We start from the raw sequence: 18,019 nt of genomic DNA, 5'->3' as shown, positions 1-18,019 counted from the left end.
AAAAATCATTCAAATCAGTATCAGAAACCAGATTAGAACTTATTCATTACGAGTTTTTAATTAAAAAATTTTCATTAACCAACAAATTTTTGCCAGATGCCGGCTTGTATTTAAAAACTGCAATTTCAAAAATTACGAGATTCTTGTCCGAAAGCGATCAACTTTCTAATCATCAAGTTTGCGTGATTAATTCAACCGAACAGTTATTGCGAGATTTTGCCACCAGTTTTGCGTTAGGACGTCATGTTAATGCGTTGATTGAAGTCGCTACTACCAAATGGGTTGATCATGGTGAAGTCATGAGTTTGATTGCCAGCGCCATCCGTGCCTCATCAGAATTGGAATACGTGAAATTTTTTCAAACCTTGATTTTTAACAAGAACAATCCTATCTATGCCACGCCATGCTTGCCAGGTGCAACCGTGACGACCGTGGTTGGCGTGATTCATGATTTGTACTTCATGCGTCCGGAATCGTTTACGGATCCGAGCCTGGCGCTGCAAATCATGACCGCATACGGCGGCAGTTTGAGCGTGACCGATCGATCGTTATTGCGAGTGTTGCGCAAGATGGACGCCATCATGAATCTTAATTCGATGGCCGTGATTGTGGCTTACGGGTTTAATCATCGTGCTGCGAGCGGGAATCATGATCGGTTTATCGGTGCCGGATTGGATGGAGCTGGTGAAGTAAAGTTCGATGGCAGGATGGTAAGCAACAGCGTGCGGCAGCTTTCACGCACGATCTTGAACAAGAAATCAAATGATGACGAGTTGCATGAAATTTATGATCCCGAGTTTACGTTGCCTGCGATCGCGGACATGGTGGCACGCAATTTGGTCGAGTTTAAACAACTTATCGACAATAACCTTTTAGGATATGTGATTGTTTGCCTGACACTTGATGGCACGTCATATTTTATGGCCAAAAAAATTCTTGTCCAATTGATTAATGATCTCCAAGTATGAATTAATTTGAATCAATTTTTTTTTTTTTATTTACTAACACTGCTTTTGAATAGGAATCTAAATTTAAGGAGCGTGATTTAATCCGCAGTCTGTTATACAAACTATTCAATCTGATTCATGAGATTGATAATCACAGCAAGCATTTACTATACCTGACGAGTGACCATCATGACCGGCAATCACTTGCAAACAACGGCAACAAAATCTCCGCCGTGTTTGCCACGTTATTGGCCGGCATCACGACCGTGATTAGCAATCCGGGTCATTTCCTGTTTGACACTGCCGTCAAGTTCGTGACCGGTCATGCCGAATTTTCAATCAGGCAATCCCAGGCCGAGATTCCGTTACTTCGAGAATTAATTCCCAACACGAACGTGGACGAACAAGTCAAGCACACGAATTGGATGTTGCACGTCTTAATCGGTGGTCTTAAATCTGAACCAGACTTGAAATTATATCAAAAAAATTTTGTCATTGAGATTGCATTGTCGGTTGAAAGTAACGCGTTCGCGGCGGATTCGACAAGGAGGTTGGTCCGTGAATTGATTGAACAAGGACGGACTTGCAAGTAAAAGCAAAAAAAATTAAATAAAATAAAATAAAATAAAATAGACCTTGACAGGGTATTCAAGTTTTGATACAAGCCTTTTTTTGCACGTTTCATACATTACTCACAAAAAGAAAATTTTTTTTTAAGTAATTCTTGGAACGTAATCAGTCGAATTATTCCGTGTTTTCAAGAATATGTAAGTTATACCAATAAATGATAAACGATGCAGGAACACAAAGTGAACAAACCAAGCCAAAATTAAAAAAAAAAAAAAAAAACTTGAAATACAAAGTTCAAGTCGTTATACTTTTGTGATGCTTAATCTATATAACAAAAAACCTTACTTGAATTTCGCTCAACTGCAAAAATGGTTTTTGGGTACCCCAGATAAGAACTTGTTGATTGCAAAACAACCCATGTTGAAAATAACATGCGTGATGGGTTTTAAATTTACTACCATTATTATAATAAAATTAAACAATTTTACTGACTAACCATTTTTTTTTTTTTTTTTTTTTTGGTTTCTTAAAAAAAAAAGTCACTGTGGTCTAAACGCACTGACCGGGTTGCAAGGCCTAAAAGAAAAAAATGAATCCGATTTTAAAGCATGTGCTCGGTTCAATGTGAAACCTCCCCCCCCCCAAAAAAAAAAAAAAAAAAAAAAAAAAACATTATATTTTTAACTGGCACTTGCATCAATGTGTAAGCAATTGATACCCGTAACATGAACGGCCAAAAAAAAAATTGTTGAGCGGTTTTTGAAATGGAAGTGGGGGAGGGAGCCGAGCGGTAAATACAATACAGCAGGTATCGCACGTCGATAAAGGTTCAATTACTTGCTACACCGAGAGCTGTACGGTAATACGTTGCACACAATTTCATTTTGATAAGAAAACAAAAAAAAAAAAAAAAAAGCAGCAACTCGTGCATGCGGATAAAAAAAGAAAAGGGTCATGAACGGGTTTATCCCACATTTTTTTGCATGGGCAATAAAAACTTTAATATAACGTCTAAAATTGAGCTCGAGCTCGAGCGCAAACTCCGGCAATTAAACCGATAAGGGCACGAGCAAAACGAACAGGCCAACTGATAACGAAACCAAGTCAAGCAATGTACCGGTATCTTCGGTTATATCTTTTTTAAAAGACAAGAAGCATAAAAAAAAATTACCGCATAACAAATATGCCAAAAAAAAAAACAAAACAAACAACTCTAGAGTAAAGTATTAAAAAATATGTTTTTTGCGCAAGGCAAAAACAGGTAAAAGCTTTGGTCTTGGCATGTAAATTTCTTGACGCCTAGGCCAAATGGATTTTGTATCTAGGTTTACTTCTTGAAATATATGGAACAACCCGGGGAAGGGGAGTGGTGTTTTTTTTTTTTAAAGAGTGGTTTTTTCACTTACTCATATTGACTTTTCAAGGTACCGTGAAATGAAATTCTTGACCATAGCGCCCCCCGCGATATCGACCATGTATTTCCCCTATCTATGCAATAATGCACTCAAATGAATCACGTATAATCACCGGGCACGGTCGGCTGGCATGGTCCAAGTTTTCGTGATGTATAAGAACGGAAGCAGTTCCAAATCATCATCAAATACACACCCGCAATAAACACAAAAACAAAATCAGACTATTTTTTTTTGGTTGTTGTGTGCATCCATCATGAAATTCGATTATTATATGAACCCGTTCGCGGAAAAGATTGGATGGTTCCCTAAAGGAATGTCTAGAGAGGAACGCGTGTTGGTAAACAAGCTGGATTTCCTCATTTTAATCTTTGCATGTTTTTCAACCTGGGCTAATAATCTTGATGTTAACGCTATTTGTAAGTTTTTGCAATCAAAAAAAGAAATAGCTCATGATCTAACGATGCAGACAACGCATATGAATCCGGCATGCTTGAAGACTTGCAACTATATGGCAACAAGCTTAATTACCTGAACGCGGTATATTGGGTAGGCACAATCATTTTCCAGATCCCAAGTAACATGCTGTTGACGGTGTGCCCTGCCGAATACTACATCCCCGCTGCCGAACTAATGTGGGGCATGTTTACGCTGGGAACCGCATTTGTCAAGAACTATAATCAGCTCATGGTCATGAGATTCTTTGTCGGAGTCACGTCGACCCCATGCTGGATTGGCAACGTTCACATTTTGAACTCTTGGTATCGCAAGCAAGAATTGGGCAAGCGAAACGCAATCTATTACAACACGTACCCACTTGGGTCCATGTTTTCTGGATACTTGCAAAACGCATGCTTGAACACGCTTGATGGCCGGGGTGGCTTGCAAGGATGGAGATGGCTCTTTATTGTTTGCACAATCATTACCTTGCCGGTATCATTCATTGGCATTTTTTTCTTTCCCAACGTGCCAGATCATTGCAATTCCAGATGGCTGACTGATCGTGAAAAAGAACTGGCCCGGACGAGATTGCTTGAAGAAGGGTTCGCGCCATCAAAAGGTATCACTCGATCAACTCTGAAGCGCGTGTTCACGGCATGGCCAACCTGGGTTTTTTTCTTTTTGGCCAACTTGTTTTGGCAAACACCGTACGCGTCGTCCACGCCGTACCTGTTATGGCTCGGTGACGCTATTTACACAAACAACACGGTGGCGGATACAAACTTGATTAACAATCTCAACACGACCAGTTATGCGGTGTCGATCGTGTCGGCCATGTTTTTCGCTTTTTATTCCGATTGGCGTGGCAACCGGTGGGATTCGTTGCTCATGGCCGGCGTGATCGTGTTGCTGTGCAATTCGTTGTTACTGGTCTGGAATATTTCAAACGCAGCCAAGTTTTTCGCATTTATCGCGCTCGGGTTCTGCAACGGACCCATCAACTTGGTCGTGGCATGGCTGGCGGAATCACTGGCCTATGATTTGGAAGTGCGGTCGATCGCGCTGGCATTTACCAACGTTGGTTATTGCATCATTCAATTGTTTGCGCCATTATCAGTCTGGCAAACCGTGGACGCGCCCAGGTATTATGCCGGATACATTTGGTCGGTCACGCTTTCCGTGATTGAGTTGCTCATGATCCCGTTGCCGTTGTACCTCGAACGACGTGATCGCAGGTTGGGACTGCACAAGCTCGTCCAAGATTCACCAATCACGACAATTGGTTATGATGTCGAATTGGAATCGGACAACCAGATCTGTTCAATGCCAGAAAAGAACGGCGGATCGGACAAGCCAAATGGGGAGAAGCCCACCAGCCGCGTTACCACGGTCGAGCTCGGCAGTGTTTGAGGAAAAAAACAAGAGCCTTGAAACCTTAATATTTGTCTGAGTTGTTCAATTGATTGTTTTCATTTTATTTCATTTTATTTTATTTTATTTTTTTTGGTTTTCTGTTTGATTATTGAGTTTGTTACACTACGCATGAATATATATTATGATATATGATTTTGTTGTAAAAATATGGGTTATTTTGATGATACTGTTAGAAAGGGAATAAATAGAGTTATCTTCGAGCAAAACCTTGACTGCGGAATGAAACCTTGTCGAGATGTCTCACCCCGCCGCCGACGATCAGCAGATAACGGGCCAGTAACGTCGTCATCGGCTACATACTAACAGTTGTTAAAATTAACGATAAGTTCATTATTATTTGCAATCAAATAACCCCAATGCACATACCGCATCGCACTGCCATCATTATATACAACCTGTAAGCTAACGCCATATTATACCAACTAGAATAAAATAAAAAAGAACCATAATGTATAGAAAATAATAGAAAAAAAAAAAAAAAAAAAAAAAAAGACATGGTACGCCTGACCCAATCATTCTCTATCCAAAACAAAACAAAAAGAGTAAAAAACTGAGGAAAAAAAAAGAAGATGCTCCTTGAAATTAAAAAAATAACACCAAAATGCTGTGAACATGTTTTTTTAAAAAAAAAAACATTGGATGCCTTAAAATGTAGACCAGCTCCAATCCGCAGGCACAGAACCCACGACCTGGTCCGAATTTGTCGGCGTGCCAGCTTTCAATTGCTCCTTGGCCTGATTTCCAGCACCAAGTTGTTGTTGAACATGTCGTTGAAGTTGCCTGGAGATTTGCAATTGATATTCAACATCAGTCTGGCCAAACGGAATGGCACGACCGTCAATAACCTCAGGAGTAGAAGTACCAGAGGCAGAGAATTTCAAAGATCCGGCTGGCGTGGCAATGGGAGTCGAGGATGCAGAAGATTTCATGGTGGGAGTGTCTGAAAATTCGTCATCAGAGAAATCAGCCGGGATATTGATCTGGCCGTCAACCTTGTTGCGCACCATGTTGTTAATGCGGTTAATGTTATTAATGGCATCCTTGTTGGCCGAGTTTGGCGCGCCCTGCGAACTCAAGGCCGCCACGACCGTGGACGCAAAATCATTCGCACAGGTATCACAAGTACGTGCCAACGTGCCTGATGGATGGAAATTACAATTTTGATCCAGCCGCAACACGTGCGACGAATGACCGGCGCAAAAGATGAGGCCGCACCGGCGGCAATGATGCCTGCGCTCCCAAAACGTAAACGCCTTTTGACACGACGAGCAACCTTGGACGGATTCATCAGTCACCCAATGATTCCTGCGCGGCAAGCCCGACACTGCAGACGACGTGCCCCAAAACAACTGGTTGGACCAATCCTCGCCGTTGACCTTGAGAGACGTGCCATAACGCAGCACGGCGGGCCGGTACAGCGGCTTCTTGAGCGAGCGCAGGTGAGGCGGCGGAGGCGGCGGCGTGTAAAAAGAGCGGGTCGACGTCGGCGAGGTCGACAACGACGCCTGCGTGGGGGAATCGGCCAGGATGGAGGACGAAGATGAGGCCGAGGACGATGGTGAGATCTGCGAAGCAGTCAAAGAATTTGCCGAGAAGTAGGTCCGATAGGAATTGGTATAGTTGTGGTTGTTGTAGTTGCTGCTGTTGTTGTCGTAGGCGGCACCGTAGTACGCGGGAGCTGTTGCAGCAACGGTCGTGGCAGGCATGCTTGAAAGGACGATGAAGAAGGGTGCTGGAGAGCAAGACTAATTTGAAAGGCAGCGTGGACACGATGGCCGATTAAAGAGCAAGTCGACAAAATACCTTACCAGCCACAGTGGAGCCTTTTAAAGCGCCCTCGCCACTCAGCCTGTAGCGCCGCACAGCAGATCATCCAATCACCGGCTGGCCATTATCGTTTGCACGGCCACACGGCCACACGGCCACATGATTCCTACATGGCGCCGAATCAATCTGCACCGCCATTGCGACTGAGCCCTTTTTTTTTTTTTTTTTTTTTGATAAGCGCGACTCACGGCCGCCGGTTGGCCAATCACAGCATAATCCGGTGGGCGGGAATGCCGCCCATCCACCCGTTTGGACTTACCCGGCCTTTTGCCTCGCCACATGGCAAAAAAAAGCAATCAAACAAATCAAGGTTTTTTTTTTCCCGCAGGCCTGGCTTGGCTGACGCGTGATGTGGTTGGCTTATCGCCGACCGAAGCGACTATCGTCACGCAACGCAACAGCATAACGTCGCTTCTAGAAAAACGGACAACGGCGATGTGCGATCATGCCAGTGATTGCTCATCTCTCACGTGTCGGTAGGTCGGATGGCCGTTGCATGATTTGTTTGTAAAATTCGGCACTAGCGTATTACCTTCTCAACGCTGGAAACATACAAATCGTAACGTAACGATGGATAATATCAATTTCATCACTTCATACTATTGTTCATCGGCTTATTTACATAAAAAAAAAAAAAAAAATTCCCGCCTATTTAATACAACTTGGTCTCCAATTCGGGCCTCCACTCATTCTGCCAGGGCGTCGACGTGTGATCGTCAAACAGGTTCTGGTTCTTGGCAAACCACGACGACGTTCGCGAAACGTACTTGCCCCCAGTCTTGGAACCAGTAACTTCACCTTTCATGCCGTCCCACACGACCTGGCCTCGCAGGATCGTGTACTTGGGCCAGTTGAGCATGTCCAAGCCTTCGAACGCGGTGTAGTCGCAGTTATGATGCAGCTTGTCGTTCGTGATCTTGGCCGCGTATTTGCCCTCCGGGTACCAAATGATCAAGTCCGCATCCGCCCCTGGCACGATCGAGCCTTTTTGCGGGTACATGCCGTACAATTTGGCCGTGTTGGTCGACGTGAGCTGCACGAATCGCTCGATCGACAACCGGCCGGTGCAAACGCCAAACGTGAACATCAACGGCACCCGGGTTTCGATCCCGGGCATGCCGTTCGGGATCAACCGCCAGTCGCCACCGGCCTTGCCCGAATCTCGAATGGCAATCAACTTGCCGTCTTGCTGGTCCATTCTAAACGGACAATGATCAGATGAGATCAACGTGAACGTTCCGTTGCGCAAGCCATTCCAGAGCCCGTCCAGGTCTTGCTTGGTCGGCCGCAACGGCGGCGAGCACACGCACTTGGCACCTTCGTAATCGGGCAAGCGCAATCCGGCGTCTGTCAGCAACAGGTATTGCGGGCATGTTTCAGCGTAGATCGGCAGGCCCTTGGATTGTGCCTTGCGAATCGTTTGCACCGTTCCAGGTGATGAAACGTGAACAAACAGGATGGGCACGTTCATGAGTTCGGAAAGCACGATCGCACGATTGGCGGCCTCGTGCTCGGCAAGGGACGGCCGGGATCGGGCATGCGAATAAGGGTCCAGAAGATCTATTTTTTCCAATTCCTTGGAGAAATATGCAATAATGTCGAAATTTTCGGCATGGATCATGGGCGTCACGCCGTTCTTTCTTGCTGCCGAAATCGTGCTCAAGATTTCGTAGTCGCTGAGCTTAAGACGATCATATGTCATGTAAAGCTTAACCGAAGAAATGCCAAACTTGGGGATCAGGTCATTAAACTCTGCCAGCCGCTCCTCGGTCGGATCCGTAATGATCAAATGAAACGCGTAATCACAGTATGAGTTGCCGGTAGCAAGATCATGATAATGACCAATCACGTCGGCGAGTGAGTGATCGGGTCGGTGCTTGTGTTGCATGGCAAACGGAATGATTGTCGTCGTGCCTCCAGCAACCGAAGATCTTGAACCACTCTCAAACCCGTCTGCTCCCCTGTAAGGATACGCTTGCCCGCCGGGAGTGCTCTCCTGATCAAGATGAACATGACCGTCAATGCCACCGGGAGTCACGTACGCACCCTCAGCATCAATAATATTAGTGGCCTTCAATGCTTTAAGATCTGGTGCAATTGCATAAATCTTGCCGTCCTTGATTGCAATATCTCCGGGAAAGCATTCCGAAGCGGTAGCAATCTTTGCATTCACAATGAGAGTCTAAATGATACCATCATTAGTAAACACTCAATTGATATATATACATAAATATACTAACGTCAAATTGAGCTTCCATCTTAGTAGTTGAATCTACACGCTAAACAGAATTGAAATTGAACCAACCATGCCATTTTAAATGATTTTGGGCTATTGCTATTATTGACGTGACTCCCATTTCTCTCTATCAGCGCGTAATCTTGAAACCTTAAATTTGGGCTTATCCGCTCAGGCCCGTCGGTCGGGGTCGGGGTTTTTTGACCAAATTACTTGATAACATATTTAGCAAATTAATATGTTTGAATAACTTTTATAAAATTTTTGTAAATTTGATTTTTTTTTTTTTTTTTTTTTTTTGCTTTGGAATTTCTGATTTGAAGTAAACGAAAAACCTGTCAGTTTTTGCCTTTGCCCAACCCCGCCGCGGCGAAGATAAACTTGGAACAACCCAAAAAAAAAAAATGCGTTATCGCAACTCACAAAGTATTCACAAATACACGTGATAATTGTGAATCATTGAACGCATATAGAACTAAACTGTGACAAGTAGTGGCACGGCGGCTATACATTCATTTGTCACTTGTGGTTTGGCCCAATACGAAAATATTATATGTAGTTACTCCATTTATATCTTCTATGAACCATAATCGTACCGGACATTGAACTTACTAATCGTGATTTGTGCATTTCTTGTGCGTTCACCCAGAAAACTTTTGCCCCATTCAGGCCGGGTAACTAAAAACCCATATAAAATCTTTTTTGTAATGACGGGTACGATTGGTAATCAGCAATACGATTAGACAACTTTCATCGTGCCCTGCTTATTGTTTTTTTTTTTTTTTTTTTTTGCTTCAAGGGCCAGGTGTAATACATTTACGTTAACCAAAAAGATTAACCGACGCTTCTACTTCTATATATTGCTAAATAGTAATAGCAGGGGAAGGGGTAAGAAGCCATGAGTGCTATACTCTCTGCAAATGATTTGAATGATTTCATATCGCCCGGATTGGCGTGTATTAACCCGGTCGTAATTGAGCGGTCTAGCAAGGATGTGAGTATATAATTAGTATTCTTGATTGGCAAAAAAAAAAAAAAAGAAAAAATATATTGACTGGTTGGGATTAAAAGGTGCCTACGCAGATTCAGATTGATTCGAGCGGCAATCCGGTCGAAGTATCGATAGATGACGGCAAGAGCGCGACCCAACTTAGCCCGGCACAGATTAATCTTTCAGATTGCCTGGCATGCAGTGGCTGCATTACCTCTGCTGAGTCAGTCTTGGTATCACTGCAATCACATACCGAATTACTCTCAGTTCTTCGTCAAGCTAAAGAGATTAATCATCCGAACGACGACGACGACAACGACGACGGCGGCGATCAAGGAAAAAAAATATTCGTGGCATCGATTTCTCACCAGTCACGAGCATCACTTGCGGCAGCATATGGCTTGTCCATACAAACTGTGGATGACAAGTTAACCACGTTATTTAAAGATATTCTTGGATTTCAATACATGGTCGGCACCGGAGTCGGCCGTCAGGTTTCGCTCGCGTACTCTGCGTTAGAAGTTCTTCAAGACAAACAAGAAAGCAAGCCCGTGTTAGCAAGCGCATGCCCGGGATGGATCTGTTACGTTGAAAAAACGCATCCGCATGTCTTGCCATACCTGTCGTCCGTGAAATCACCGCAACAGATCACGGGTTCGTTATTGAAAAAATTAATAACTGCCGAAACTGGTGTTAGCGGGCAACAAATTTATCATGTTAGCGTGATGCCATGCTTTGACAAGAAATTAGAAGCATCCAGGGATGACTTTGCGCAAGATGGTGTCAGGGACGTGGATTGCGTAATCACGACAAAAGAAATCGTGCAGCTATTGATTGATCAAAAAATTGATTTCATGACGATTAACGAAGCAGCCGATGCAGTTTCCATTCGCCAATCTCTTGCACCCAAAATTTGGCAACATGATTGGAATTGGGATTCGTCAGAAGGTTCATCATCTGGTGGATACCTGTGGCACGTGCTGGATTCGCTTGCCAAATTTCATTCATCCAATTCGGGTACTGCGGTTTCACTCAAAGTTATTCCGGGCAAAAATTCGGACATGGTTGAATATCACCTTGTCACGCCAGACCAGGTTGTTGTTGCCAAGGCGGCTCAAGTTTATGGATTTAGGAATATTCAAAATTTGGTCAGAAAATTGAAACCTTCAAATTCGGCACGGAAAATTGCGGTCAGTCATGCTCGATCTAAAAAATCAGCCACGGCTACGGCGATCATGAATCCGGCAGAGTACGATTACGTTGAAGTCATGGCTTGTCCTGGCGGTTGCATTAACGGTGGCGGTCAAATCGGAACTCCGTCCGCTGACGTGTCATTAAAAGAATGGACATTGATAGTGGAAGCAAAATATAAAAGCTTGCAAGTCTCGCCAGTTCAAAATCACGAGGTTCAAAGTTGGGTTGATCAAGTATGGGGCCGATCAGGCGTACCTGTAACCAGCTTGGTGAATACCGGGTATCATGCCATTGAAAGCCTTGAATCTAAAACCGAAATCCCGGCAGTATTGGTTGGCGATAAATGGTGAAAAAAAGAAATGTATATAATGATAGTGTATCATATTAAGTATGGCGTTTTTGGGCATTTTTTTTAAAAATGATGCATTGATTGAAAAAAAGAAAAAGTTTATGGAGAAAATGAATCAATAATGTGGGTTGCACTTTGTAATATCTCAAAATTTTATTATTTTTTTGTGAATCCTGCGGTTCCATCGGGACCTTTTGGTGAACGAATAATGCCATTCGAAAGCGGACTGTTGCTACCACTTTTTGAACGTGGGGATTTCGATGTGACTTGCTTCTTTAATCGATCACGTTTTACTTGCTGCCCGCTATTATTGTTATTATTGTTATTGTAGATGACGGTATTGTTATTGTCGTAATTATTACTCGTCATGCCGGGAACCTGATCCGGCCCGAATAACGATTCCCTCGCTGCCTTATATTTTGCTTCCTTCTCCCTGCGAAACCTTTCCCGCCGGTCATGTTCAGATTCGCCGGGACGGATCTGATGATCCGGCCTGTCATTCCTGGTATTGTTATTATTCGTACCTGATCTTGCCAGGTCATGATCGCTTGCTGTTGCCGGTTGCCGTTTCAAGATGCGCAGTTGTGGCCGGTAGCTAGATCCCTGTGATGACGTTTGCACGTCGACATGTGGGATTGGTCCAGACTGTGATGTGCTTCTTGTTGTTGTTGTTGTTGTTGCTGCTGCTGCTGTTGCTGCTGCGGATGATGATGATGATGGTGATGATGATGATGTTTCCTTGCCAAATAATTTCTGCAATTGGTCTTTATTATTCAAAATAACCACGCCAGGTGAAACTTTTGATGCCGGTAATGATGATGATGATGCCTAAATTAATTAATTATTATTCTTATAATTCATATTCTAATATTCCTTCAAATTTTTTTCCCTCTTGTTATCACTTCAAAAGATAATTGCCAAAACATGCGAGACAAAGGGGCAAAAAAAAAAAAAAAAGAAAAAGACAAGACGCAAAGTCGTACGTTTGATGATGGAGTCCAATCGTCACTCCATGGGTCATCCGACGTGCCCATTATATTTTGTTTTTGTTTTTCCTATTGGCTTTTCCCGCACCCCCCTCCCTTTTCGCCCGGCGCCTTGTGGTACCAGAATGCCGGGTTTTTAAAAAAAAAAAAAAAAAAAATATTGAAAATAATTCAGGCAAACAGGTTTAAAAATTTTAAAACCGCCATGCCAAGGGTCATGTAATAATAATAATAATAATAATAATGATGATGATGATCGTAACCGGTTAATACCGAACTTTAGCAAAAAGTTGGTTGCAATTATTAACTTGGTTCGTGAAATTGACATTGCTTCTGATGACTAATATATTAAACTAGCCCAAAATGTTTAAGACCGCCTGTTTAGGCCGGGTAACTTAACGCGAAATTGTTTTTTTTTTTTTTTTGCGAAATACTTTCCGAACCCTGAATTTAATGAAAACAGCATTTTTTCAGATTTAAATTGCATACGTGTTTTGGTATGCAAATAATGCAAATATAATTAATTATTATAGGTAGTTAGTTAGTTGTTGGTTGTTTTGACCTTGGCGATATTGTCACCAAACATTTCAAAGCAAACCAAAAATTCACATTCGAAATTCCACAAAAAAAAAAAAAAAAAACGTTTCTCTAGCAAGACAAAAAACATGGCCAAAGACAAAAAAAATATGCGTTCAAAGCCGTCAAAAACACAAAATTTGGTTTTGGACAAAAATTTTTAAAAAGATGCCATGTTAACCCATTTCTGACCCGTAGCCAGCTTTTTATTTTCAGTATAACATCATTATTATATTGGCAAAGAATTGTAAAGTTATTGAAAGCCGGCAAGTTATTAAATTTGTGCCGTTTAGAAGCTAAATTGGCTGGGCAAAAAAAAAAAAAAAATAAAAAATATTAAAGACATTATTAACTCAACCACTAAAGGGCAATCTTATTCAAATTTTAAGATTGTGTTTGTTTTTGTATTTAATATATGTTGGTATAAGTGCAAGTGTTCATGTAATTCTCCAACGTAGCTAATTCTAGTGAGCCAAGAGCAAAAACAACTGACGAGTCAAATTTGTTCAAAAAGGTGAGTATATTAATTTATATGTATAAATAATGTAATTTCAAGTAGCTAGAATGTTATAGACCAAGTGTGGAGTTGTTGACAAGTGATTGTAATTTGGCGAAAAGGTGGTGGCCGATTATAAATTTGAAAACCGCCTGGACAACAACAACAACAACAACAAGCTAAAAAACATTATCAACTCAAAACAACCCATGCGTAAAACACGTCAACATGTATCATTTTTTTTTTGTGTGAGTGGTTCAAAACTAGTCATGGCATGGATGGTGGTGATGTAATTGACTGAAGTTAGTTTTGATAATAATTGGTCTTATGTGGCTTATTATGCTTGAACCGTTTTAAAATTGCCCCTGAGGGAACAACCCAGATCATGCAATAAACTAATCGTTGTTGTTTTTTTGCATAATAAAAATAACGCGGCACAACGTCAATCGAGAGAATAAATTTATATAAAATATATTAGTAAATTCAGTCAACCTTGTTTATAAAATCAAATACATATTAAAAAAAAAATGTCATTAATAAAAATGTTTTGAATTGATGTGGTACCAAAAAAATGGAGTCGGTGCAAGTTGTAGGATGGATGAGAAGTGCGCGGTGGATTTATAAAAAATGTTAAAAATCAGCCAGACAGCCAAGTTTGAAATAATTATTTTTAATTTATCATATGCCTCCAATCCAAAAATTTAAAAAAAAAATAAAATAAATATGTATACCTCAAAAAAAATGATAAATAAAAAAAAAATAAAATAAAATGCCCACAAAAATATAATGTATAATCATCACTCGTTAATTGGAAAGAACGAAACCCCGACAATGTTTCCAGACCTCCCTTTGTATAAGATAAAAAAAAAAAATTTAAAGTCGTATAGCGGAACCGAAAACGGTTTGTCTTTTCTCTTTCTTTTTATAAAAAAAACAGTAGATGCAATGCTGAGTTTGCCCATAAAGGCCCCAGATATAACAAATTTTCTTCCCAAAACAAAAACAAAAGACCCAAGAAATCGATAGTAACACAAAAATGCCTGAAAAAAATATAAATTTGGTATGAATGCTTTTTTTTTACAACCATTCTTTGTATCTATAAATGTAGTATTTCTTGACCACCTGAGTGGCAAGGAAATATCCAACAATAGCAGCAATCAAAAATGGATAAAACATGCCAGGTACAGGAAGCATGTCAAGAACTTGAGTGCCCAAAGGAGTGAACGGCACTGCAATTCCAAGAATGACAACACTGACCGTGCCGAGTGCGAGTTGCCATGAAGGGTTTCGTTGGATAAACGGCAGCTTCTCGGTACGGATCATGTGCACGATTAATGTCTGGGTGATCAATCCAACATAAAACCAACAGGTTTGAAAATATTTAACCTCGTCCGTGAACGGATGCCTGTAATCAAAATAAAACCAAAGAATAAGGAACGTGTAGATATCAAAAATGGAAGAAAGCGGGCCGAGGTAGAGCATAAATTTGAAAATGCTGTCAGCTGACCATTGATGTGGATGCAACAGATATTCCTCATCCACGTTATCCCACGGAATCGCAATCTGTGAAATATCGTACAGCAAATTTTGCGTAAGGATCTGGTTTCCAGTCATGGGCTGAAATGGCAGCCATGCGGAGGCAATCAATACTGAAAACACGTTGCCAAAATTAGAAGACGCCGCCATCTTGATGTACTTAATCGTGTTTGCATGCGTCTTACGACCACGAATAATCGCATGCGTAATAACATGCAGAGATTTTTCAAGCAAGATGAAGTCCGCCGCATCTTTTGCAAGTGGCGTGGCAGTGTCGACAGAAATGCCGCAGTCTGCTCCGCGCAGGGCCAGGGCATCGTTAATACCATCGCCCAAAAAGCCAACCGTGTGGCCGTTTCTCTTCAAAACATTAACAATGTTGAACTTCTGAAACGGAGTAAGCTTGGCAAACACGGTGCATCTCTCAACCACGGCGTCAAGTTCTTCCTCGTTATCTTCAATGGCCTCGAGTTCTGCACCGGTAATGCAAAACTCGGTATCGATCCCGACATCCTTGCACACTTTGCAAGCAACAGCAAGGTTATCACCAGTCAATACCTTGATGCCAACATGATACCTCTTAAAATCTTCAATCGCAGCAGCACAGTCATCCTTTGGCGGATCGAGAAAAGTAAGGAATCCAATAAACGTAAGATCAACTTCATCCTTGTTCGAATTAAAATCCTTGCCTTTAACCTCATGTTGAGGAATATTTTTACACGCCACGGCCAAAACTCGCAAACCATCTGAGTTCAGTGCGGCAACTTTGGTAAGCAATTTGTCCTTAAGCGATTCAGTCAATGCAACGTCAACCACCTTGTCGCCGTATTCGCGAACGGACACGCAAATGTCGAGAAGCTCCTCAACAGCACCTTTGCAAATCAGCTCAATAATGTGACCACGGTTAACCACAACTGACATGCGTCGACGCACAAAGTCAAACGGGAACTCGTCAATCAAGTCAAACTTCTTCTCCAAGTTGGTCTCAATCTCTTCTGAAGACTCGGCAGCAGAAATAACTGCAGAGTCAAGAATGTTTTTGAGGCCAGTGGAATAATGTGAATTCCAAAACGCATAGCGAAGAACATCAGAATTATTAGCATCCGAAGCATCAAGATGCTCGGTCAAAACAACATCGTCTTTAGTGAGAGTACCGGTTTTGTCGGAGCAGATAACGTCGACAACGCCCATGGTTTGAATGGCATCAAGCTTGCGAACAATGGTTTTGTGCTTAGCCATCTCTGAAGCACCATAAGCCAAGTTTGCGTTAAGAATCATGGGCAACATCTCTGGTGTTAACCCAATCAAGACAGACATGCCAAACAGGACGGCTTCGTAAAAGTCATGCGTGGTGAGGCCGTTAATGACAATGACAATGGGAACCATGACAACACCAAATCCTAGTAAGAGATAAGCAACTTTTCGCACGCCAACGTCAAATGAATTGCGGGTCTCCATTGAATCTGAGTTCAAGGTAGAGTTGATGGTGGAAATGTAAGTGTCGTTCGCGGTAGAGATCACCACAGCACGACCGCGACCAGAGACAACAGAGGTTGACATAAAGCAAATATTGGCAAGGTCAAATACAGATTGAGGATCGTTCACGTTCGTACTCTTTTCAACGGGCAAAAATTCACCAGTAAGGGCAGATTGTGAAACGAAAAGGTCCTTGGACTCAATCAAGATGACATCACCTGGGAAGATATCACCAGGACGAAGAGTCAAAACATCACCTGGAACTACATCCACAATTGCGATTTCAGTCTCAATGAAATTGCCATTTCCATCTGGTCTTAAAACACGCGTGAGAGGCTCCACAAGGTCTTTCATGGACTGGAACGTGTTCTGGGACTTTAATTCTATTAAGAGAGTTTAGCCAAAAAAAAAAAAAGGACAAGGTTTGTTATTTATTTATTTACCTTGATAAGATTGAAGGATGACGGATAAGATAACCATGACCAGCACGAAGTAAAATGTTGTTGGATCTTCGGCTACAGAAATGGCGAGGATGCCGAGAATCATGAGAAGAACATTGAAAGGATGAATGATACCTTGAAGCACAACAATATACCATGGCTTAATTGCTGCGGATGACAACTCGTTCCTGCCATATTTGGTCAGGCGCTCTGAAGCTTCAGTAGATGTGATACCGTTAAACCCGGTGTCGAAACGTTTAAGAATAGAATCGACATCTTGCGCGGCAGTCTCGCGAAGAACAGCAGCAATCTTGCGTTCCTCTTCTGAAGTTTTTTTCAAATTTGCGGTTTTGCCAAACAGGACATTGCTTGCCCATATTTTAAAGTCTTGAATGATTGAAGTGGCGGATGATGAAGTTCTGGCGGACCGGATGGATGGCGCACCAATGTTGAGGAGCACATCATCAGAAGCTACGTTTATGTTAGCACTCAAAAAAAAAAAATAAAAAAAAACCGTAAATAAAAATAAGATATAAGCTGACCCCCATAGGAAGAAGAACCCGACCGGATCGATGAAGACGACGAAGAGCCGATAGAGAGTGGAGTCTTTTCAGTGACCGGTACTCGGACTGAGTCCTGAGATAGCCGTACTGAGTCCTTCATGAATTCTAAACAACAACAACAACAAGAACAAAAAAACTAATGTTGAAAAGGAATGAATAACAAAAATAAATAAAAAAAATAAAGAGAAGGAGAAGAAGTAGAAGAAAGCGCTGAGGATTTGAAGCGAAGCAGTTTCGAAAACGTACCAATATCTTGATTCGGCTTAGCGCGTTTTAAAGGTAACCGCAGCATCAGCCACCCGGGTAACGACAACACCGCCCCATGCGCTTATTGATTGTGGCTTGTACGAGTTCCAGGCTTGTGCGTATCGTCATTATTATAAATGAGAATTGGTCAGAACATGTTATTATAAATTCACAACGAAATCATGTGGCACTACTTTGTTTATTATTGGTGATTATGATGAATTGATGATTGTGCTGGGCTGTGCTGTGAAAGGAATCCGTTACACGTAGTTGTCGTACACGGAGCGGTTTTCATGAGC

General features: G+C 42.0%; 7 protein-coding genes across 7 annotated transcripts; 3 read left to right on the top strand and 4 right to left on the bottom strand.

Annotated features, from left to right (window-relative positions):
• Positions 1–299: 299 nt before the first annotated feature.
• V1514DRAFT_282563 (uncharacterized protein) lies at positions 300–1,540 on the top strand (the record flags this gene model as incomplete). The annotated part of the gene is made up of 2 exons (XM_066925103.1): positions 300–962; positions 1,022–1,540. The coding sequence occupies 2 exons, from the start codon at positions 300–302 to the stop codon at positions 1,538–1,540; spliced, it is 1,182 nt and encodes a 393-aa protein (XP_066782594.1).
• A 1,663-nt stretch (positions 1,541–3,203) lies between these two features.
• V1514DRAFT_282508 (major facilitator superfamily domain-containing protein) lies at positions 3,204–4,780 on the top strand (the record flags this gene model as incomplete). The annotated part of the gene is made up of 2 exons (XM_066925100.1): positions 3,204–3,348; positions 3,399–4,780. 2 exons carry the CDS (start codon positions 3,204–3,206, stop codon positions 4,778–4,780), a joined length of 1,527 nt encoding a protein of 508 aa, XP_066782593.1.
• A 498-nt stretch (positions 4,781–5,278) lies between these two features.
• V1514DRAFT_106092 (uncharacterized protein) lies at positions 5,279–6,626 on the bottom strand. Its single transcript, XM_066924379.1, has one exon. The coding sequence runs from the start codon at positions 6,508–6,510 to the stop codon at positions 5,449–5,451; it is 1,062 nt and encodes a 353-aa protein (XP_066782592.1). The 5' UTR covers positions 6,511–6,626; the 3' UTR covers positions 5,279–5,448.
• Positions 6,627–7,218: 592 nt separating this feature from the next.
• On the bottom strand, positions 7,219–8,926 carry V1514DRAFT_308706 (uncharacterized protein). Its single transcript, XM_066925725.1, has 2 exons — positions 8,872–8,926; positions 7,219–8,813 (listed from the first exon to the last, which is right to left on the bottom strand). Exons 1-2 carry the CDS (start codon positions 8,887–8,889, stop codon positions 7,284–7,286), a joined length of 1,548 nt encoding a protein of 515 aa, XP_066782591.1. The 5' UTR covers positions 8,890–8,926; the 3' UTR covers positions 7,219–7,283.
• A 463-nt stretch (positions 8,927–9,389) lies between these two features.
• Positions 9,390–11,703, top strand: V1514DRAFT_333205 (iron hydrogenase). The gene is made up of 2 exons (XM_066928002.1): positions 9,390–9,861; positions 9,939–11,703. The coding sequence occupies exons 1-2, from the start codon at positions 9,766–9,768 to the stop codon at positions 11,400–11,402; spliced, it is 1,560 nt and encodes a 519-aa protein (XP_066782590.1). The 5' UTR covers positions 9,390–9,765; the 3' UTR covers positions 11,403–11,703.
• On the bottom strand, positions 11,480–12,677 carry V1514DRAFT_105879 (uncharacterized protein). The gene is made up of 2 exons (XM_066924375.1): positions 12,385–12,677; positions 11,480–12,229 (listed from the first exon to the last, which is right to left on the bottom strand). The coding sequence occupies exons 1-2, from the start codon at positions 12,433–12,435 to the stop codon at positions 11,558–11,560; spliced, it is 723 nt and encodes a 240-aa protein (XP_066782589.1). The 5' UTR covers positions 12,436–12,677; the 3' UTR covers positions 11,480–11,557.
• Positions 12,678–14,536: 1,859 nt separating this feature from the next.
• Positions 14,537–17,708, bottom strand: V1514DRAFT_357980 (uncharacterized protein; the record flags this gene model as incomplete). The annotated part of the gene is made up of 3 exons (XM_066929668.1): positions 17,454–17,708; positions 16,915–17,382; positions 14,537–16,854 (listed from the first exon to the last, which is right to left on the bottom strand). Exons 1-3 carry the CDS (start codon positions 17,572–17,574, stop codon positions 14,537–14,539), a joined length of 2,907 nt encoding a protein of 968 aa, XP_066782588.1. The 5' UTR covers positions 17,575–17,708.
• Between the last annotated feature and the right edge of the window lie 311 nt (positions 17,709–18,019).

This window comes from Lipomyces japonicus (genome assembly GCF_038497905.1).
Source record: "Lipomyces japonicus strain CBS 7319 unplaced genomic scaffold V1514scaffold_27, whole genome shotgun sequence".
Lineage (NCBI taxonomy): Eukaryota > Fungi > Ascomycota > Lipomycetes > Lipomycetales > Lipomycetaceae > Lipomyces > Lipomyces japonicus.
Note: the sequence above shows the minus strand (reverse complement) of the source record. Positions and strands in the feature narration are given on the sequence as shown.